This window comes from Triplophysa dalaica, chromosome 6 (genome assembly GCF_015846415.1).
Source record: "Triplophysa dalaica isolate WHDGS20190420 chromosome 6, ASM1584641v1, whole genome shotgun sequence".
Lineage (NCBI taxonomy): Eukaryota > Metazoa > Chordata > Actinopteri > Cypriniformes > Nemacheilidae > Triplophysa > Triplophysa dalaica.
In genome coordinates this window covers 8,171,493-8,194,572 of record NC_079547.1, presented here as the reverse complement: position 1 = coordinate 8,194,572, position 23,080 = coordinate 8,171,493, and the positions used below count along the sequence as shown (strand labels likewise).

Sequence of the window (23,080 nt, the reverse complement as noted above, 5' to 3'; positions counted from 1 at the left end):
TCAAAAAAATTATTTGTTAAATTTAATTTAAAAAGCTCCGTCAATCGGTTCCTGTCAACAATATTAAGCAACAAACACGCAGAAACCTCTCACAGGATAAGCATATGTAACACTCTTCAAATCAATGGCAACCCTAAAACTAAAAAGTAACAAACACTTTTAAACCTCAAAGATAAATGAAAATTATGCACAAACAAAGTATTTTTTTCTTTACAGAAAAATAACACGAAATTTTGAAATTTAATGCTTAAATGCAGTCTTACGCAAAGCATGCTTGGGACTAAAAATCCCCCTCAACCTGTCATGTTGAATTAACTTGTTTACATTAAGTAAACTCAACAATAGGTCCAATATTATAGGGTTTTACATTCTACTCAACAAGGTCAAGTTGACTTGTTAAATAAAGCTGTCCAATCTGATTTTTTTGTAAAAAATAACATAGTTACTACTTGCTTTCTTTATGAATATGAACAAGGATTGGTTAAGTAAAACTAACAGCAGCGACAGTTAATTTTTTTGAGTGCAATTGGTAACATCTTTCCTTTCCTAGCTCAGTGGTTAGAGCATGGCACTAGTTATTTCAAGGTCATGGGTCCGATCCCAGGGATTGTACATATTTAGAAACAAATGTATAGTATAATATAATGTAAGGGGCTTTGAAGAAATTGGGTTTGGTTAGCCACTTTCCATGTGCCATTAAAGTACATCGAAGGAGCAAAATGAGACCAGTTGCTGAAAATCGTCTGCGAAAGCCTTAATCATAACACTTTATCTCATTGGCCAGAATGTTCACTTGAAAACATGACATGTGTTGCGTGTTTATTCTGACAAACTCGGTTACGATCATACTCACACATTAGATTTTTGTGTCACATTATATGTTTATTGAACTGATCTTAATGCAAAAAAAATAGATATTCCTATCATATTCACTTAATCAGTGATAAAGAAATGAATATCCCGTGGTCTGCTGTAGGTTCAGCTCCCTACAGGAAGAATGAAGTATCCGAATTTTACTTGGTGCAGTGTCGAAAAGCTGTGATGTTCTAAATCTGAAACCCTGATCTGAAGCTTTATGTAATCAAAACTGCGTAAAATGTATTCATTTAACATGTTAAGACATACTAGTCTTTGATATCAAATCTTTAATGAACATGGGTTAAAAATATAGACTGTTGAATGACCCTAGGATACTGAGATAAAAGTTGTCTCTTAGCTTGAGACTCAATCTTGTACAAAAAATGTTGCGAAACAACAACTCCAGGACATTCCGTTGGGTTATTTCTACAGTCAAAGATACTGCATGGAGTTTTCCACATAATACGGCTCGATTTTTCTATGTATCTCGCTCTGTTAAATGGAAAAAGTGTTTTGCTACAAATGTTCGCAAAAAAATTGTTTGTATTTGTTTAAATTTTTTGTCATTGATAAACATGATTTAAGATGATTAAAATATAATAGGTGATCATTTAGTTACGAGGAAAGTATGTTTAACATGTTTAATAGCTACTTGTTCTTTTATCATATATTTCCTTTTTAAATACCATGTGGAGTGAAAAAACTAGTTGAAATAAGACCTAATTAGATAATATTCAACATGAAATATTAAATATAGTTCTTGATTCAAAGTGCACATGCAACGTTGCCAAGGTAACATTTGGCCATTCATTCACTTTGTGATGGGATTTCAAAGCGCATACACGAGAGACAGTACGGCCTTTTTCCCCATTAAACAGTTCACTTCAAGGACTCAGCCCTTCGAAGGGAGTAGGGAATAGGGATGCTCAATAACGTTTGGAAAATGATCTAGATCTCCAGGAGCAGTTTGGCATCCCTGATGTCATTAAAGGCATAGTTCACCCAAAAATGAAAGATTCTGTCACCATTTACTCACCCTCAAGTTGTTCCAAACCAGTATTTATTTGTTCTGTTGAACAGAGAGATATTTGTTAGAATGTTTGCAATATTCATTTCGAGGACATTATTCCCAACCCGAAAAAATATTGTATATTGTTCTGTTGAACACAAAATTAGATTTCTGGGGCACCTTTGAATAACATTTTAATTTTTCCTAGTGAATGATGTCACCGAAATTAAATTAGGTAACATTCTTTTTATCATATAAAAACTTGCATCATGGTATTGCTTCTTAACAGTACTTTGTGAGGCGTGTTTTGCAAAAAAAAAAATATATACTGTCTTATACTGTCTGTAAAGGTTTTAAAATGAATGCTTTTAAATTTTAAATTTGTTGATGCGAGTATTTGTACGAAAACCATGTTTGACATCTCGAAATCAAGATTTTGTGACAATCACCCGGGTAAAATATAGTTCCTTATCCTTACCTTCTGTAACTTAAAGGGATTGGATGGTCCAACATGAAGTCATGACATTTGTATTGTACTGTGTTTATTTTAGTAATCTAGTTTAGTAATTTCAGAAATGTAAACAAACAAACAAATACAAAGCAAGGCAAATACAGCACCGTTTGCCCCTGGGGGCTGTGGTGATAGGTCCCCACTGTTCCGGGTTTGTCTGATCACGACTTGTGTTCACTACTTACTTTATAGGTTAAATGCGGTTATGGGTCACCATAGCTGACAAATAGGACACTTTCTTTCATTTTGTCACATACAGTAGTGTTAAAGTTGAAGTGGAATTCTCTGGTTGCCCTGCAGGTGACCTCATAAATCAGTCTTCTTACGATTCCCTTAGGGATTTACGATTACCCCAGAGCCCAGTAGATCTAAGAAGGACTTGAAAAATGACGATGCTTTTGTTAAATGGTTCGTAAGTCTAAGATGATTCGTACGATCCACTTAGCCTTTATGATGCTTTTGGGAAACGTAGACCTAGAATTTCACAGGATTCTGAACAAACTACAAATTGTTAAAGAGAGATTAAGAGACCCCAGCAAGCAGGGCATTACAATAGATGATACAAGAATGAAAACAAACTTATTGATTGTATTTTCATGGACATGGGGCAAAAATGTTAAATTAGTGTCAAATATTACAACCCAATTTTTTTATTTTGTTTGGAACTCCAAAGCAGAGCCATTTACCTATAGCCGCTTTACGTATTTGTTGAAGATAACCAATGAGCATTACTTCAGTCTTGAGGTAGTAAACATGTGGCCTCTCTTACATTGACTATTCAGTGTCCTTAACTGAGCTAGTATAGACACTAAATGTATTTGATTTCTTAAAACACAAGCTGTTTATATTAAAATGTACAGAATATCTGTGTAGAAAACTTTAAGTAGTACATTTATTATATAATGTTCAGTTAGGCTACTAGAAATGGACAAAAAAAAGAATCCCCAAAAGGTAATTTATTTCATTTTTATTCATCCTCAACACATATCGTAGTTTCAGAAGATAAGAGGTTGATAATGGAAATACATAAATAATTAAATGTAGAATGACTGATCAGCACTTCTAAGCCCATCTTACCATTGAAATAAAAAGGATATTTTCTCTGTATTTCATTATTGATGAATATTCCTTATGCTGTATATGTTAAAATACAATATTTGCCCCATAACATAAAAAAATATAGTAATCACAAGTACATCAGATGGTGGGATGTTTACATCAATGGTGTAGTCCAGATTTATGGACCACGTAATGTGATCAGATTGGCAGATGTAATAGCACCTGATATTTAAAATAATCGTAGTACAGTATAGATGAGATTCGATGTTAATATTTTTATCTTGACCAAGCAGAAGGTGAACTGTGTGGAAACTGAATTACAGATAATCAAATAAACAGTGTAGCTATCTATAATTGAGCGGCTATGTATGACTAAAGTATGAAAACAAAGAATTGTTGGAGGTGGCTGGAAGCATCAATAGACCTGAGAGTGGGTCAGTATTACAACAACCCAAAGCCTGCTTGTAGTTGATCTTCTCCTTGGTGATAGGATCAATCAAGGATCAAGCCACAAGAAGAGCAAACTCTGAGATAGGCATTTTGCCATCCTTGTATTGTTGTAGTTGGTATTGAGTCACCCTGCCTTCTTTTAAGGCATTTTTGATGGGGTATTGCTTGCCACTCTTGCGATCTTGCAAAACTGATATCTCACCTTCGGGTCCCATTGTAGTGATTTCCTCCCAGTCACATTCTAGTTCCTGTACTTGTATGTACTGGCTGCGATCAATAAAGCCTTTCATGTAGGCATCATAAGGGGACATGTCTTTACCAGTTTTTGGGTCTAAGATGCTTATTTTCGTGGAGACATTGACCTCTTTTGTGCGAGTCTCTGAGGATTCCTCTTTCTTCAAACTGTTCTTTAGCTCCCTGATTATATTTTCTCGCTTGTAGATTGTGTCCTTTTCATCTAGAATGTGCCTTTCAAGCCGCTGAACATCTGACTCCATTTTGATGCTTTTGTGCCTGTTCATTTGGTTTCTTTCACTCATCAGCCTAGACTGCTGTTTGTATGAAATGCTGATGTTTTGCCTTTCAGATTCAAAAGATCTCAGCTCTCTCTGAATGTTTTCATTTTCTTTTTGCAGTTTGTCTCGATTATGAACTAGGTTGGTCTCCTCCGTGGAAGCGCTAGATCGTTTGCTTTGTTGTTGCTGCTGTTTCTCCTTTAGATAGCGAATTTTGTCCTCAAGGTCTTCTCTGGCATGTCTCTGCTGAAGGACCTGTTCACGAAGGCTGGACCGCTCTGCCTCCACTGCCCCATCTTTTTCTACACGAATAACTTCCTTATAGACGGTCTTCTCAACTGATTTCTCTCGCTGCAGGATGTCTATCTCGAGTCTAATTTTTCTGATGTCTCTCTCAAACCGCATAATGTCACTGCTCTCTTTATCCATATCTGCTCGAAGGCTGTTGGCTATTTTGTCTAGTTTTGGATCTCTCTCAACTTTCAAAACTTCCTCAATAACTATGCTCTCTTCAATAGGGGGTGGTGCAGTTTCTAACTCATAGATTCTAGATTTGATATGTCTCAACTCAGTTTCCACCTGGATCTTTCTTTGCCTTTCATCGCTGCTCCTGAGCGTTCTCTCCCTGTCTTCTATAAATGATCTCATCTGCTGCACCTCAAGCTCAAGTTTTCTTCGATTATTGACTTCATCATCTAAACTCCTACCAAGCCTTTCATAATGAAGGGTTTGTGTTGGGTCCTTTTGTAGACGTACCACCTCCTGCATGATTACTTTTTCCTCTGGTTTTTGTCTCTCAAGCTGGATGTACTTATTCTGAAGCTCAAACACCAATTCCTCGGTTGTTCTTCGCCTCTGAGTTTCATCCCGAACCTCTCTTCTGAGACGTTCTGCCTCTTTTTCCAGAAGTGGGTCATCAACATACTTGGTTACATCATTAGTTACAATCTTGGTCTCAACCTTTGACTTTTCAGCCTTCCATTCGTCCCTGTCTTTTCGTAGACGCATAAGCTCAGCCTGCAAAGTACTATACGTTCTTTGTAGGGAATAGACATGGTCGGAGAGCTTCTGTATTTCTCTTTCATTCTCTGGACTTCTTTCCTCTTTTACAACCTCCTGAAGTACTTCTTTATACTCAACCGTAGGTCTCTGTGCTCTCAGAGCTCCAATCTCAGTTTTAAACACGCTGACTTGTCTTTCATAGTCTGAGCTCTGCCTGCTGTTGACTTGAAGGTCCCTCCTCAAACGTTGTATCTCTGCCTCTGTCTCAGGGGACACTCTGAAGATCTCATTTATAATTTCTTTGACCTCAACTTTAGGTTTAATGTGTTGTATTTGGATATGGCGTGACTGAAAGTTACTGAGCACACTCGTGAGATCTGTGTTCTCAAATTTCATCTCTTGTATTCTGGCCAGAAGGTCTTTAGACTCACTTACTAGTGCAGGGGCCTGCTCAACTGTTTTAATTTCCTTGGTGATAACTTTTGGCTCTAAGGTTGGAATGAGCCTCTCCAGGGAATTAATCTGGCTCCTGGTTTGGGAGATTTCATTCATCAAAGATTTGCTCCTCTGATCTTCATCTGAGATCTCCAATTCAAATGTTCGAACAGCTTTTAGCATCGCTGGGTCTTTCTCAACTCTTACCACTTCTCTTTGCACCACCCTTTCTTTTATGTTCTGCTTCTTTTGCTCCAAAATTGTTATTTCTGTTTTCAGGTGAGACCTTTCTTGTTCTTGAATTCGAATTTCGTTCCTTAACTTGCTAATCCTTTCTCGAAGGTTTGAGGCTTCTACATCCAACGCAGGGTCTTTCTCTACTTCTGTTACCTCTCTAGTCACAAGCTTTGGCTTTGTGTTCTTAATTTCACTTTCTAGACTGGTGATCTTTCTTGTTATCACTTCAATCTCAGTTTGGGTTTTGGTACGTTTTAGTGCTTCTTCGTGAATCGTCTTATAAAAGTCCTGCACACTGGTCTCAAGTTTTGGGTCACGATAGTACATCAAAACTTCCTTCTCTTCAAATCGTTCTACTCCTCTTCGGCTTTTCAAAGAGAAATATCTGTTCTTTATTGAGCCAAGGTTACTCTCAACATTGGAACGTCTAGCTATTTCCTCTTTTAATTCTTGCTGAAGACCTTCAGTGTCCTCAAAAGCTTTTTGTTGTACCTGCTGTTGTTGTACCATGTGTACTTTTTCTTGATTCTGTGAATGGAAAATACTAGTTAGTTTTTTAGTCATAAATAACTTTATTTAGTCTTGTTAGTAATATATAATTTCACATAAAATAACTTTTAAATATAACTTTATAATAACTGTGCTAAACTCAAAGTTAAATTGGCTTGATCTCCAATTAAACTGCACCTCAGCCATGATGCACTTTGCTAAATCCATTTGTTTCAGTAACTGGTCACTCTCAGCTGTTGTGTCAGCATAACGGTTCATAAGATCCTTTTCCTGTAGCACAGCAAAATAATATTTTTTTAAGTATTTCATTCATATTATTTAAAAATTGCATGTATGTTCCGTTTTTAAATCTTACCTGTTTTGCAGCAGAGCTAGCCAGTGTGGAGGTGTAAGGCCTTGTAGCATTTGTCAGGGGGGCATCCTTAAGAGTAGCTTTGTATGTATCACAATTCATATCATATTCCTGCCCAAGATCAATGCAATATATAAGTAAATAACACATTAAACATGAAATGTGTATTTAAAGGCATTGTAGTAAAATACTCTATAACAGTGGTTCTCAGACTTAAAGTACTACCATTAAAAAAATTAGTTGCTCCAAGTACCACCAAATGACGAAAAACATTTAAATTAATATTACAGCTGTGAATCTTTATCTTTAAACCTTGTCCACCAATTCAAATGTATTATTATAAAGAAAATGTTGTTTCCATGTTTTTCAAGTTAGTCAGCAGTAATAGTGTACACCAAAACACTTTTCTGTAGTACAGGGACCTTTATTTTTTCCAGGAAAGGATCTCTTTTACAAGGGAGATCTGGCCAATGTTGCAGCCATGCATAATTAGATTAAAATGACAAACAATTAACATACATGAAAATATAAATTGTAAAGGACCCTTAATCACACACAAATCTTTCTAAAGGAAACAATCACATGTCTAATTTACCACATTCCTTTTTCTTGAATTCTTTGATAGATATCAATGTAGTTAACTGTAAATCTTCTTGCAAATTATTCCATGACAAGTGTGCATAATAAGAAAAAGCAGTTTTCCTTAAAATTAGTTGATCCTCTGGGTACAGTAATGTAGTGGAGTAGGCGGGGCGAGAACGTGAATCGAGGCCGATGAGTGAGTGTTAATGAGCGCCAGCTGTGCACGCACCAGTCTCGTGTCATGGAGGAGATCGGGAGCATAAGAGAAGGAGGAACCGGACCGTCGATGAGAGAGGACCAGGCCTGAATTTTAGTTGTGGTCTGTTTTATTCGCTGGCAGTCGTCCGTGAGGGGCTGCCGGCTGTCTTTTTACTTTGTTATTGTTTTGTTTAAAACTTTATTTGAATGTTCGCCGGTTCCCGCCTCTTTCCTTCCTTTTAATTGAACCGTACTACAAGTAAAAAGTAACCTTTTTGAAGAGCGCAATTCATAACTCTCCTAGAGTTAGACTAAAAAGGTAGATATAAGAGTACCACATATAGTTTAAAAATTTATTTATACCAGTGCTGTTTTCTGCGGGTGGACAATGTCCAACCAAATCATAAAGAGTGCAATGATGTGTGAATGACTTTACTTTTGTAATAAAATGCAAGGATGCATGATGCACAGAATGTGTTTGGAGGAGGCTGCATGCATATACAATATATTGCCATAATCGATCAGAGGTAAAAAAAGTACCTTCCACAAGTTTTTCTTGACATTTTGCGTAAAAAAATATTAATTTCTAAAATAAAAGCCTTAACCAATTTAGCAATACGAACTTTAAATGAAAGCTTATCATCTATCCATGTACCAATATACTTATATATGAAGACACTCTTTCAATGGATTTTCCATCTGATAAGAATAGTAACATCTTCAACTATCTGTGAATGAGACTTTGAAATAGGGATTTAACTATACACTCAACTAACGATTCAGTACATATTTTAATGCTGGGTTCATGATACGATACACATCTCGATATTTTGAATGAAATTAAGCCTTAACTGAAATTAGTATAAAGATCAGTGTCAATTTTGACAGCAAATTTTGATTTAGTTTTAGTCATACTTTAGCCATCCCCTTCATTTTAGTTTTTGTCTAGTTTAAGTCGACGAAATCTACATTATATTAAGTCTAGTAAAATCTATCTGGTTTAACTAATTTAAGTGGTGTAATTAAATGTTCCCTACAAAGATTTAACTGTTTTGACATCATTTACTTTACCTTATAATTTAATTAAACTATGTCATTACCTTCAATTTTTCTGAAAAGTTTAATAACTACTGTATATGCATTGTTGTAACACAGTGAATATTAGACCTAATACCACGGGGCTGTTGAATGTTTCAATCTGATTGGTTGACAAACGTTCTATGGGTACGCATTAAATTTCGGTAAATGCACACGCATGAAGGTGTTCCAGGTCTGCCGACCGCATTACAGTTCCATATCAATTCGCCAAGTTTAATTAACAAAAGGTTAAAGTGAAACAAAATGAATCCGAGTCCGTTCTGTAATGATAGTGGTTTTGTTGAGTAGTGGCAACCCTTTCGAGTATATGTCTGCGCATGTGCATAGGTTCTTTTGTCTAATGGCTTGCTGCCACTGGAAAAACTGTTAATAAACTTATCGTTCTTATGATTCAATTGATCTGCAGTCTTGTTTTAATTGACACCCCGATTAAAACACGTTCGTTCTAACAGATGCTTGAAATGAGATGCGCAAGAAAGTAGTCCTTCAATCATAAGCATTTTAAAGAAGATAACATGACATACGTAGGAATTCGTCAGACCAGACCAGTCGTCCATTATGTCTCACATGAACTCTTTGAAGCTAAACTGTCTTTGCTTGAGACCGTAACGAAAGAGAAACATCTTTCAAACAGAAATATTAATGTATTACATTTCTTCAATCATGCAAATTACATTACATTACATTACAAATTACAAGTTTTGGAGTGGCTCGCCACCAGTCCAGCTACAAGTTTGCTGTGTTTTACCGGCGAATTTGAAGGGAAATTAAGACGCTTTGTTAACCACGTGGAGACATGGATTGTGTCTTGTGCTTCCCCTTCTCCCATAGATTTTTTCCTACAGCATATGTGAGATAAACCCTCGTGACGTGCTGGCGCAGATTAATAGCGTCTCAACAGAATAGAATTAAACATCATATCGTAAAATATCCCCATCTCTCTAAGATGCATATCGTAACATTTTTGCATCGCGAAATATCACACTACTTTGAAAATATAATAAACATTGTTTTCTGTGCATTCAAAAACAAGTTAAAACTCACCAGGGTGTTAGGGTTCCATTCCGTGGCAATTGGACTAAGACCAATATTCCAAAGTTTGTTCAACAATAATTTATGATTCACTCAATCAGATGCCTTAGATAAATCCTCGAACAAGACAGCACAATGCTGACTTTTATCCAAAGTACTGACAACATCATTTTCACAATCATAGCAGCAATAATAGTCATATGACCGCTTCTATAACCTGACTGGAAATCACTCAAATAAATTTTTTATCTAAGAACTGTTTTGATTGCAAATTCACTTGAAATTCGAAAACCTTAGCAAAAACTGATAACTTGGAGATAGGAGCGTGCGGTAATGATAAAACTCTGAAGGATTCCCATTTTTAAATGAAGGAAGTACATTAGCTTTCCAGAATTTATGTATATTCTTTGAATCAAGACTCAGATTAAAGATATGTGAAATGGGCTCGACAATAACATCTGCTGCCAACTTCAGTAAATACAGATCTAAATCATCTGAAACTGCTTATTTTTTATAGTCAATATCTTTCAAAGCTTTAAACTTTGCCTACTGAGAGGCATGACCTTAACAGTTCTATCCCTCATCCCTTCTCAATCAGCCAGTATATGTTAAGGTAGGCTTGAAACAACGTGTGTGGCTAATCATGATTTAACCGATTTCCAATTTTCTAAAAAGGTTATTTAAGTTCTCAGTAACTGACTTGAGATAAAACTTTGATATTGACTTCCTGATAATTCAGGTATAATTATTTCTTAAAAGTTCTAAATAAAGTCCAGTTAGTAGAAGAGTTAGAAAATCTATCTTGGGGCCATGACTTGTTTCTCAAATGAATTAGCTCTGCCAGACTTTCAGAAATCCAAGGATTTTCCCTACTACTAATTCTAAACTTCTTAACAGGAACATTTTTATTTGAAATGGATTCAAAAATCGAGTGGAAATAATTCCATGCTAGTTCCAAATTAGGAATTAAGGTATTTTACCCATATCACTGTTGCATGAGTCATACAAAAATGCCCGCTCTTCAAAGTGTTTAAAGGACCTTTTAAAAATAAAACGAATAAAAGTGTCATTGCAAAATATGCCCTTTGAGCTATATTTATGTGATGTATTTGTTATTATTAAATCAATCAATTTGGATTTGTTTAGATCTTTAGGGCTTGACCTTCAAGTCGAACTAGTGGTATGCCTACCACGTTATGAGAACCACTTCTCTATACAACTGTGAAACAAAACAAAACATTTCACTTACATTGAGAACACCCTGGAAGTCTTTGGAGAGATCAACAACCCTGTCCATGTCATTACCTTTCCTCCGTATATCTTCCACCACCCTCTTTTAATAAACAGAAAACAAGAAGTCACACACATATCTGAGTGCTGTACTGATTTAAACTCTGTTGTTGATTAGCATAAGATCACTTGTAATGTCATATGATATAGTGCAAACATTTTACCTTCTGAGATGTCTGCTTTGCATTGATTTGAGCCAAATCATCCCTGGAGTTGATCTTGTTGTTTGGTAGATTGTCTAAGAAGGATTCCAGTGATTGGCTCACATTCTGAAAGTCCTGGTGTTTTTTGCTAGCATCTTGTAATAGCCTCTCTCTAAGGAAATAATTAATGTTAATGTTTTTACTGCTGAGAACCTAATAGCACCAACAATGGAAAAAAAAGACTAATTACATTTTAGCAGGAGTTAGCACCTAGCACTGACCTTTCGTTTAGCTGGTTTGACACATTGGCATATCGACTTTGAAGGTTCTTCACCTCTGATTCCTGTCTTTGTATATCAGGACAGTATTCCTGGTAACCCCTTTCAAGTGAACTGCACGGCTTCTTGAGTGTCTCTAGGTCCTCGCTAAGCTTCTGCATCTGACTTTGAGTGGCAGCAACTTCTTTCTTTAAAATCTGAATTAAAAGAGGGCATATATAAATTACATTTGTTTGTATGCATGGCTTTAATTTAGCAAGTGCCTATTTTTGTGCTGTCACTTTATGCAGTTTTTATTAGTGGTTAACCCAAAAGATAACCATTAGGAATAAATGTTGTTTCTCCTATTAAATGCTTAAGTTGTTACCTGAGTCTCTTGGGCACGGGTCTGGATGGCACTGGATGTGTCTGGGATGGCAGAATCATTGCTGAGCTTTTTTTCAAAGCCTTTGACAGTGCTGTCCATATTTTTTAGCTGTCTCTCTAAATCCATAGAGGCATTAATTCTAGAAAGTTTGAAAAAAGGTAATTTAACATTTGGACATTCTTTTTAATGTCCCCATATATGTACATATCTGTTGGTGTTTCGTAGGGAAACACCAACCAGCCCCATTTTCAGCAACCATCAGTCCTTGAGTAATAATTCGAAGTCGCTAATATTTTTCTTTAAAGCAACACTTTGTAGTTTTTTCAACCTTAAAATAATGCCTCTAAAATGATTTCAGTGGTAGAACAAAGTTTAACTGGAGAAATTAAACCAATCTCTGTAAGTTCTGTGTTAGGGTCGGTACCCAGTATTGCACTGCCCACGGGAAAGCATTATTTATGACATTGATAACAGACAATTGCTCTTATCAACCACATAGGGGAGCCGTTCTATAGTGAAAAGTTGTATAGTGTGGCTTTAAAATCATGTGCCATTATATAAGACAGAGTCGATAGATGTATGGAAATGAAATAAAATAGAAACTAATAAACCTCACTCCAAATTCACAGTATGTACGTAACACACAAGCACTCTTAAAAAGGGGTGATACAAATTGTTCTTCCCAGTGATGCCAAAGAGGAACGCTTTATGATTCCCCAAAGAACCATTTACTCAAAGGTTCTTATAGAATTATTTCTTTCTGTGAAATCTATTAAACCTTTTTCCACTACAAAGAACCTTCCATCACACAAAAAGTTTCTCCAGATGTTAAAGGCATTAATGAAATGCGAAGCACCAATTTTATGACATGGCGCCCTCTTTAAACTTATCTGGCTGATGGTGTATCTTATAATCTTTTCACATTCTACTGTAATGTAGAATGGCCGCTAAAAATAAGAATTGTAGTTTTTGATTTCAGGGTGATTTTTAAAAGTAATCAGTGTAAGAGGTTCTGAATAGGTTGTTTAAATTTTAATTACAAATGTCTATTTATATGAAGGGTTTGGTTCCAAAATGAGAAGTCATCTTTTAAAATAGTTCAAAAATAATGTTTATTTTTATTTTATTGTGTCAGTTAGCTATATTTTTTATTATAATATCCTAAATCAAAAGAAACCAACTGCAGTTTGATTGAAATTCATTCCAATGCACACAAAAAAATCATGATCTTATTTAATTGTAAAAATGGAGTTATCTCATTTTGGAACCAAACTCTTCATATACTGTATATATATTGTGATCAACTGAATTTCACCTAAGTGGATTAGCAAAATCTGTACTTTATTCACAACTTCAGGCCACTACTGTTATATAATGTGTAATTGCACAAGTTACGTACTTCTCTCTGTAGAGATCGTTTAGAGCCTTCAGACTGTATTGTTTATTTTTGGCATCACTAAGTTTTTGGGGTAAAGTAGAAAAGGTTGGCCCATGAATGTCCTGAGAGAGAAGAGGTTCTAGGTCCTTCTGAGCTGTGGCCCTTTGCTTTTCTAACAGCTGGAGGGCTGCTGCTGTTTTCTGTTTAGAAAAGAGAAAAGTAAGGATAAGTATCCAACTGTAACTACCAAAAGTTGGAAAGCCTGTCTCACCTCTTGCTCTTTCTGACGATTTGTGAGATCTGTGGTAGGGTCGGTGCGGTTAAGTGGTGCTCTTAGGCTGCTTAGGGTGTTATTCTCAACTTGAGCTAGATCTTTATCCAGTTGGTTTAGACGGCCAGAAAGCTCCATAGCTTTTGGGTTCTCATCAGCTCTTGCAGCAGGAGCTAAAATAACAAACGTGACTGTGTGATTTGGGGAAAAATTCCATTGGATCTTTCTTACAAACATTTCCCATTGTAGTTGTTAATCTTCATCACCATAACCTGTTACTGGCCAAAAACTTTTCAAAATCCATCACACTGAGACTCAAGCTCAATTCTGGCCCACCCATATTTCTCTGACAGAGTGAGTATATCGAAGTACTTCTCTATTTACCAGAATTCTGTAAAAGTAAGGCCTTTTGTGGCTGATTGTTCTGCGACGCTCTCAAAGCAGCCCGTCTTTTCTTTAAATCTTCCAGTTCTTTTCCCAGCCTGCTCATAGAAGAGTGAATTATTGGATATTCTTGGTCTTAAGGCTTTATTTTGAAGATGCATACTTGAAAATTTTGTCTTAATGTTAAATGTTTTTTTTCTTACAGGTCAACTCTGTTAATGGCCTCAGGGTCAGGGGGAGGAATCACAAAGCAAACTCCAGGAAATTTTTTGCTTGTCCCATCACTGGACTGCACCTCCCAGTTTTCACTGTCAGTGTTGGACTTCAGATTGAACAACTCTTCTCTGTTCAAGGAAGCCTGTAAAGAACAATTAATAAAAGACATTGCAAAATCCCATTGGCTCGATAGAAAATGTAGTTATTTACAAACCATAACTTTTCATATTTCATCTTTTTTGTTATAAAGGGGTATTGATGAGAATCTACCTTGGGAGTTTTCCAGTCACACAAAGACTCAACAGTGGTAGTTTTGCTGGGAGTGGTGTGGCGAAGTTTTAGTGGTGAAATGGCAGTGCTTCGCTTCCTCAGGTCAGCCAATAGCTGCTCATTACGTTGTAGAGTCCTTTCTTCCGCCTGGTCAAACACAGAGAACAAGATGCTTTTACCATACTGGGATATTTACCAATGGCATTTGGTTAGCTGCATTGATCAAGTGATATTCCTTAAACTTCTTACTTGAACATATCTTATACAGCTACTTTGAACAAGATAGAAACAACTTGACCTGTGTTCTGCTCAGTATGAATAAATATGTAATTTTAAATGTAAGTCTATTTTTTTAGTTATATTCAAATTATGATTTTACCTCAAGTTGCATCTGAATTTCAGAGTTGGTTTTACCATTGATTGCTTTGGGATCAACAGTGGACCCGAGCTTGGACAATGATTCAGACAAGGTATCTGCATCCAGTTGGTACTGTTAAGAAGAACATAGGCAAACATTTAATTTATAGACATTTTATGGACTCTTAAAGGGATAAACTAAAATATTTTGAATGGATTCATTTGTCAGCCCTACTTACCCTTTTATATTCCTCTATATTGTCTAGATGTGTTTCCTGACAGATGCATAGATTCAGAAACTTCTGCCATTCATTTCTTACACCATCTCTCTGGGTCTGGACACAAAAACAGCACAGTTTATGCTAAATGCAACATTTCTAAATCCAATGAACTGCAATAACCCTAGATGTTATATGAAGTGTTATTTGTTTTGCCATTCTCTCTAAACTCCAATACAACAACAAAAATTATAATGTCAAATACGGTTGTTTGTGTTTTCTGACCTGTACAATGCTGGTGGCAGGATGTTTCAGTTCGATTAGTCGGTCCCCATCATCCTGTAGTTTATTGACCTCACTTTCATGAGACAGGAGACTGTTATTTTTAAAATTCTGCAAAGAGACCAGAGTATTTTTTTCAGATTGTCTGCACTGTAAAACATCGGGCACTTTCCAGCAGTAAAAAACTGTTTTTACAATAGACAGTTTAATCCTGTACGTTAACAGACCAAGGCCCATAGATTAATCCCTTTCTGTAAATTTGCAGTATTTAACTGTACAGCCGTTGGCGCCTGGAAAAAAAGCAGTATTACGCTGTGAAAAGCAGCATGTAGGGGTGGGGATTTTTAACACATCCCACTTTTTCAATACAGAGCGGTAATCAAGATCACGTCACAGCTCGTCTCTTCCCAGATAGCAACAAATTCTGTCTTAATTCTGGCACTTTTTTATATATTTTTGTTCACAGTTTTTGTGTGAAACAGTGTAAGGGTCGTTTTTTTCTGGTCAGCCAGCAGCTACATCCTGGTTTGATTTAGGCTTGCCATAAAAAGTACTTAATTCAGTTAAGATTTTGGTCGGTTTTGGTTAGCCACAAAGTTAAAAGCAAAAAAAAACTGCCAATAATAATATCTAATAATATGAAACTATTATGAAAACCCTTAGCAGGGACATCAAAAACAATTTATATCAAATGAGGAATACAACAGCTAATTTTAAGAAGGGAAACGTTTATATGATGTTATATTATATCAACATTTATTTCATTAAAAACGATTTTATATAATTTTTTCATATTATGTGTTTTATTATTTATATATATATTGTATTGGTGTTTTTTGTGACTGAATGGTTTGGAGCATTGAGAGCCGACTGCTTCTGCTTTTTAATCACTGATCCAGTATTCGCAGTGCTTCATGAAATCGAGCAAGCCTGATGTCTTTGCAGATACTATGATGTTGTTTGCCATGCATCTTGGAAGTTAATTGTTTTAATTTTCTATAGCGTTGTTTGTAACTTATTTGACTAATATATACTTGCACCTCTGTAAACATACTTTTTGTCTTTAATTTCTCTTGTTTGTTTATTCAGTTTGTTTATTGGTTTCTGTTATATTTTTTATGCACTAAATATTTTACATTGTTTTAATTTAATCCTTAATATATGAATTTAGTGCTTAGTTTATTGTTGCAGTGTTTTTTTGTATTGTGTAACTATTTACAGTATCTGTTGCTTTTAGTTTATTGTTTGACATTATTTGTTGCGTATTTGCCTTTGTATTATTATTTTTCTGTTGTCTAAATGTTAGTTTGATTGTTTTTTGGCACCTTTTTGACATTTTTGCTGCGTTTCAGTAGATTTTATTGTCAGCATCAATTTAACACAATACTTGCATTTGCTTGGTGTCTGTGTTTTTTCCCAATTATTTAATATATTATTATACATCTCTGAGAGAAATAAGGTATTTATTTGCTGTCTGGGCAGTATAGTAAATATAAAATAACGTAGCCATTACTGTGAAATTAGGGTACAGCCATAAAACAGAAAACTGTACTTAAACTGTACAATTTAGGTAAATCGCTGCCAGTACTTTACTGTGGAATTACAGTACAGCTGTAAAACAGAGAACTGTACTAAAACGTACAATTGCAGTATATAGCTGCCAGTACTTTACTGTGAAATTACAGTACAGCTGTAAAACAGAGAACTGTACTAAAACGTACAATTGCGGTATATAGCTGCCAGTACTTTACAGTGAAATTAAAGTACAGCCGTAAAACAGAAAACTTTACTTGAACTGTACAATTGCGGTAAATAACTGCTAGTAATTTACTGTGGAATTACAGCACAACTGTAAAAAGGAAAACGGTTGCAAGCCTGTAAAATTACAGTAAATGGCTGGAACCACTGCTGCCAGTACTTTACTGTAAACTTACGGGGCTCAGCTTACCTCATACTGTCTACGGACATCGGTATGGTCATCCATTTGATCACTCCAGTCCCGTTTAACAACCTTGTTCTGCTCTTCCTTCATGTATGTCACTTCCTTTTCACAGTCCTGCATGTAGTCATTCAGGCTATTCAGGTAGTGACTTCTCCATTTTGAATTATCCTGAAACGCATTGATTAAAATGATTAAATGCTCATTTTAAGAAATAAAGAATCAGAATAGTCTAATTTACTGTATGTTCCGGGTACCAATAGTGTCCACTTCAGAAACCCATTAATTACAGTCAAAGTAGGATATTGTGACTGCTTTCTTACCAGTAAATTAGAATATTGCTTCTTAAGGTCATCATACTCCTTCTGGAATGACATAAGGGGTTGTTGGTTAAGTAAAAAGTGAATCACTCAGGCTAAAATGATAACAAATGTGTCCAGTTGATGGAAGATGCTGTTTTTAAAGCTCAACCTGAGAACTGGTGGATCCAAGGCTCAGCTGGTTGTTGTAAGACTCAATCTCCTTATGGAGGATGTTATGAGCTGCAATCTGCTTCTTCAGGTCAGGCAAAGTGGGGCCGTAATCCATTTTGCTTACATCTCTCTGTGATGTTTTGAACAAAATGGTTGTCAAAAATATTGATTAATAAACACAGCTCACTTTAGTCTTTATTTCCAGTCACTGCTTGCATATAAATACTTCTGATTATAAATGCAAGATTTAAGTAAAACAGTCCAAGCAATCATAGTCTGATTTGTGTGTGTGTGTGTGTGTGTGTCTGTGTATTATCTGACCTGTTTCTCGTTGAGCACCTGAGCCCAGTTAATACGTGGCTGTTGTTTCACACTGCCCAAATGCTCATACAGCTCTCGGTAAAGGGAGCAATCTTTCAGCCAGCGCTCATGTAGACGACTTACACTGGATTTGTGAGAAAAGTAGAAATGAAAAACTATAGAGCTTGTATTAAGCAATGTGAATACTATTAGTTTTCATATAATTAAGAGTACAGCCTTCAAACAATTCAGCTCAGTTTAACTGAGACAGAACAATAACAAAGTGAGTCATGGCCATTTGGGTGTGGAAGATGCCTCTAGTGTAACTCACTCATTTTCTATTTCCATAGCTTGAGGGTGTTTCATCTTCTTGGCTTTGTCCATATCCAGAAACAGGTCTTTCAGGAGCCCCTCTGCCTGGCCTAGGAGGTCGGCATTCTCCTTCTGATGTATTAATGTCTTGTTTTTCTTTTCATTGTCAGCATCCTGAGCAAAGAGAAAGGGCATGTCATTGTACTCAATGTATATGTTTATTATTACAAAAATGCACTTAATTAAAGAATGTTTTCTTACAATGAGCAACAGCTCTTCTGCATGCAGTACATCTTTCTCAACGGTGTCTGCATTGTTTTGCATGCGAGCAATCAGCAAGGTCAGGTTACCCATCTGTGACCTTTGGGTTCAAAATCAAAAAGATTACAATTCGATATGCAATTGGTTGGTGAATTAGAACAAACCATCATCACCATGTGAAGACCATCAAATTAGTTGATCCTCTAAACCCACTTATCTTTGGCAGGGTCAAGAAGGGGAAGGATAAAAATCGTAAAAATGTATACGCACTAAAATGAATCGTCGACTCAATCTGACACACCCTAGAATGAAAACTAACCAGAAGTTGTGAATGCCCAGATGCCGTACTGATAGGTGATCTAAAATCATTAACAATAATGTTCTAACAATCTCATAGTAAAACATGAAGAGATACATTTTAATGACAGTTCATGTCCTTAAAGAAAAAAATTGAAAAGAATGAAAATGTTTTGGGACTGAGGAGGGGAACAAATGTGAAACCAAATTTTTCACTATAGGAGTGTTCACCCAAGTTTTTGTATTGCTTCTATTGATTCTAATGACAGACATTATTAAACCAGCCTAGTATGACCTCATACCTATAGAACATCTTGAAGGTGTGGACAGCCTCCCTTCGTATAAAATTTCCAAAAGCCAAAGCATAAAATAATACCATTCAGCTATTCACTAAGTAACTATTATCCAGTTATTTTGTTTTTCATAATAGAAATAGAATTATATTCTATAATGTTATTCTTGCTCGAAAGATCTTTCACAATTTGACAAGACATACTAAAACGTAGTTGTCACCTGTCTGCTATGTGAAACTTTTTTTACTGTTTGTAGTTAAAATGCCTTGATTGCAGGACCATGTCAAAAGATTGAACCAACACCCCACCAGTCTAGTAGTGGAACAAGCATGTCAGCCCTTACAGGAACTGAGCTTTCAGTATCTGTGACAAGGACACTCCTGTCACTGTTCCTATCATTTTCGAATCTGCTTTTATTGGGTGGCCCCAATCACTATGTTGTATACAGTACTTCAGTAATTACATAAGTATTTAGCCGTTTGGGATCAATCTAATGTACTGACAAATTCCTATTGCGAAATATAGGTGAGCACAATGCTGTAATTGTGAAGTACAATTATTTTTTAAAGGACGATTGAACACAGAGAACTATACTTCTGTTTTTCAGTTTAGCTTTATTTTTACTCAACATATTTGACACTTCTTGATTACATTTGGAGTACAGGTTACAAAATAAATGAATAAGTTGTTGCAAACGTAACCATATACAGAGGTTTTCTATTTTCAATTTCTATTTAATGTTTAAATTGTTATTCTGATTACATTTATTTAAAAGATATCTGATATGTTTAATGATCTAGGATTCAACAAATGAAACCTTAATCTTCAAGATTTGCATTATGTGGTAGATTAAGAATCCATTACACTTTTTACATTTTATAAATCTTAAAGTTAAAAAGATATTTGTGAGGCAAATTTTCATTTCATTTTGCTGCTCTTCATCGTCGTTTTAGGTGTAAATTCTCTTATCGCTAGTTACCTGCTTTTAATCAAAACTGATCCTTCCTGAACACAAAAAAAAACGGAACAGAACCAAAACAGGCAAATCACCAATAACACTTACTTGCTTGTCTTGGACTCATCTTTGATGGTGCTTGTTTTCTTCCCAAACATCCTGAAAAGTTACCTTCTCTGCTGCCAGTGTGTCAGTATGTCTGGCTTGCTTTTGCGTTAACCCCCACAAACTCTGTACTGCACACACACTCTCTCTCTCTGCCTCTCTACAACTGTCACACAGAGCTAGAGCAGAGCTATTCTTCTCTTTCCACTCCGCCCTGAGATACAGGTGTTGGGCAACACCCATACCACCTCTTTCTGCAGGACCGGGTTGACCAGTTTCACCTTCCCATTCTTCCTAAACACACACACAAGCACATAGTTACACTTACATCTCTGTCATTCAGGTGAAGTTTTTTGTCTGGTTGCTAGTTAAATGTAGGTGTTTATATATAAACATTATAGCAATATCTGACCACAACGTCACATAGCTGACTGCCATTTGAATTAAGTCGAGACCCAAATAACCTCACAAAAAAATGGAAAATCACAAACACCTCAACACATATCGGATGCCCCTTAAAAACTCAATCATCATTCTTAAGTTTGGGTGATTAGGATTTGTTTACACGGCGTGGAAGTTATATTATTCATGTAGAACATTTGGTGTTGCTGAATAACACCTACACTAATCGGTTAATCTTTTTTTTACTTCCTGTGTTGTTTCACAGTTTCTGCTGTGTTAAAAGTGTCTGTGAATTTGATGGGTTGTGGAATGTAGCTGGGGCACTTTCTCTCAGCAGGGTTGTGGTAGTTAGCCCACATTTCTAACATATACTGTCACATGTTAGGGTGTGACAAAGCTTAAGGCCTAGAGCCATACTATGCAGTCACTCCCTTGTCCACCCATTTCCAGTTCCCTTATCATTGTGCCATCTCTGTACTTTGATTACTTTATACTATTTTCCATTACACACTAACACATGTGTGAAATTTTCTATACATGTTTTCATAAATATCAATTCTTTAAAAGCTGGGAAACAGTTTAACATTACATAATGTTTTGCAAGCTCCCAGCATGTATGATATATCGGATCATTCATACAACAGTCAGTAATTATTAATTGACAATGTAAAGTTGTCTTAACGAGAGGTACTGTGGAGATTGTGAATTGCAATCAGGATTGTCAAATTAGGCTTTTGGGCTGATTTCTGAGGGAGTAGGGCGAAAATTAATAATAAAAATCACCATAATTATGTTTTATTCTCCTCACTGTACTCTCGTGTTTGCACACTTTATTCATGAAACCACAGCAAAATGCACTCATTTATGTAGAACTTGTCATCCCTTTTCGTACGCATTAGAATAGATGTTTCTGTGTATCTTCACAGTTGAAATTTCAATATCTTTCCAAAATGCCACATTAAGATGATTTCACATGAACTTGGCATGTCTAGGAGGTCCCCTGTTGAGTAGCAGCTACGCTAATTAGTATTTTTCTGCCTTCCTCCCGCGCCTGAGAGATTACGGCATGCACAGATGAACGTCATATGCCCATCCCTAACTAGAGATTACGCCAGCTCCATCTGAACATCCCGTGCCATCCTCCTGTTAGCCTGAGGATTGATTTACCATCCCAGCTCCAGTTTCAGGCAATTTTATCCCCAACCAAGAGCAAAGACAGACTACTTGACACATTAATGCAAAATTTACAATACTTAGTATTTAATGCTTGATTTACAAAACATGACAGCACTTTTAGAGGTGCCGTTCTTTGGCTGTTTTCGAAGCTTTGATTAGGTTTTTGGGGTGTTTAACAATGTATGTTCAAGTCGAGTCTATTGTTTACCGCAGTCCCTTTTCTCACAAAACAAGACACTTTTTCCGGTTTCTATAAAGTCCCTCCTTCCGAAACGTTCTGGGGTGCGTTTCCCAAACAACTATATAACTCACTGGTTAACCATCATAGTACGATGCATCCTTCTGGAAATTAACCCTGTAGTTACGAATGTTTCCTGAAACGGTAGTAACTCTTTCGGAGATCCATTTTTTGAACCTGTCATGATCCTGTCCTTCTTGTCAGGAGTTTTCTAGTTCTTTGGACAGAGTCATGACAGTACAATGTCTTTTGTGCTTGTTGTGTTATGTGTGGAAACACGTGGCCTTTGTTGTGTCTTTGTGCCACTTGTTCTCATGTTTGGTGCCTTGGCCCCACCCCCTTATTTCCCCGTAATCTTCCCATTAGTGTTTAATTCCCCTCACCTGCCTATTGTTGATAATCCCTCATAAGTGTTCCCCTATTTAAAGCCCTAGTACTCTGTCCCGTGCCGGTTCTTCATAACTATGCTCTTTTAATCAAAGTCACTGAGTGGAGCTGTGACACATCACAGGGGACCAGGCCCTTCCAACTGATACTGGTTTCTCCCTGAGGTTTTTCCTCAATTTATTTACTATGGAGTTTGGGATCCTCACCAACGGGGCTGTGTTGCCTTGCTCACCGGGAGACTGCTTTTATTCTATATTATTTATTATTGATTAGAATGATCTTGCTTGTTTATAAACACCATGCACTGTGTTTATACCTTTTGTGTTTTTCTGTTTTTCTCCTGTAAAGCTGCTTTGGAACCATGCAGACTGTGAAAAGCGCTATATAAATACAATACAATTGAATTGAATAGAATAGAATATTAAAGATCTCATTAACATTAGGTGATTATCTTTCTCTTCAAAATCAATATAAACCAATTTAGTCCTTCCCATGAAAATTATCTACAAATGGTGTGACTACAAATATTCTGGTTAAACTACGGTTGCTATAGTGAGAACATTTTTGGTTACTGTGGTTTTATAACACATACCATTTAACTATAAAATCTATAAGATAGTATTAATGCATGAAAGTATAT

The 23,080-nt window shown here is 36.1% G+C and overlaps 1 protein-coding gene across 1 annotated transcript; it reads right to left on the bottom strand.

Annotated features, from left to right (window-relative positions):
• Positions 1 to 3,330: 3,330 nt before the first annotated feature.
• evpla (envoplakin a) lies at positions 3,331 to 20,404 on the bottom strand. The gene is made up of 22 exons (XM_056751089.1): positions 20,241 to 20,404; positions 18,588 to 18,687; positions 18,346 to 18,500; positions 18,036 to 18,159; positions 17,713 to 17,844; positions 17,565 to 17,606; positions 17,251 to 17,412; positions 15,306 to 15,413; positions 15,042 to 15,137; positions 14,825 to 14,935; positions 14,446 to 14,592; positions 14,163 to 14,317; positions 13,960 to 14,057; positions 13,576 to 13,748; positions 13,326 to 13,504; positions 11,927 to 12,065; positions 11,563 to 11,756; positions 11,303 to 11,453; positions 11,098 to 11,181; positions 6,942 to 7,049; positions 6,764 to 6,856; positions 3,331 to 6,604 (listed from the first exon to the last, which is right to left on the bottom strand). The coding sequence occupies exons 1-22, from the start codon at positions 20,288 to 20,290 to the stop codon at positions 3,941 to 3,943; spliced, it is 5,265 nt and encodes a 1,754-aa protein (XP_056607067.1). The 5' UTR covers positions 20,291 to 20,404; the 3' UTR covers positions 3,331 to 3,940.
• Positions 20,405 to 23,080: the final 2,676 nt, after the last annotated feature.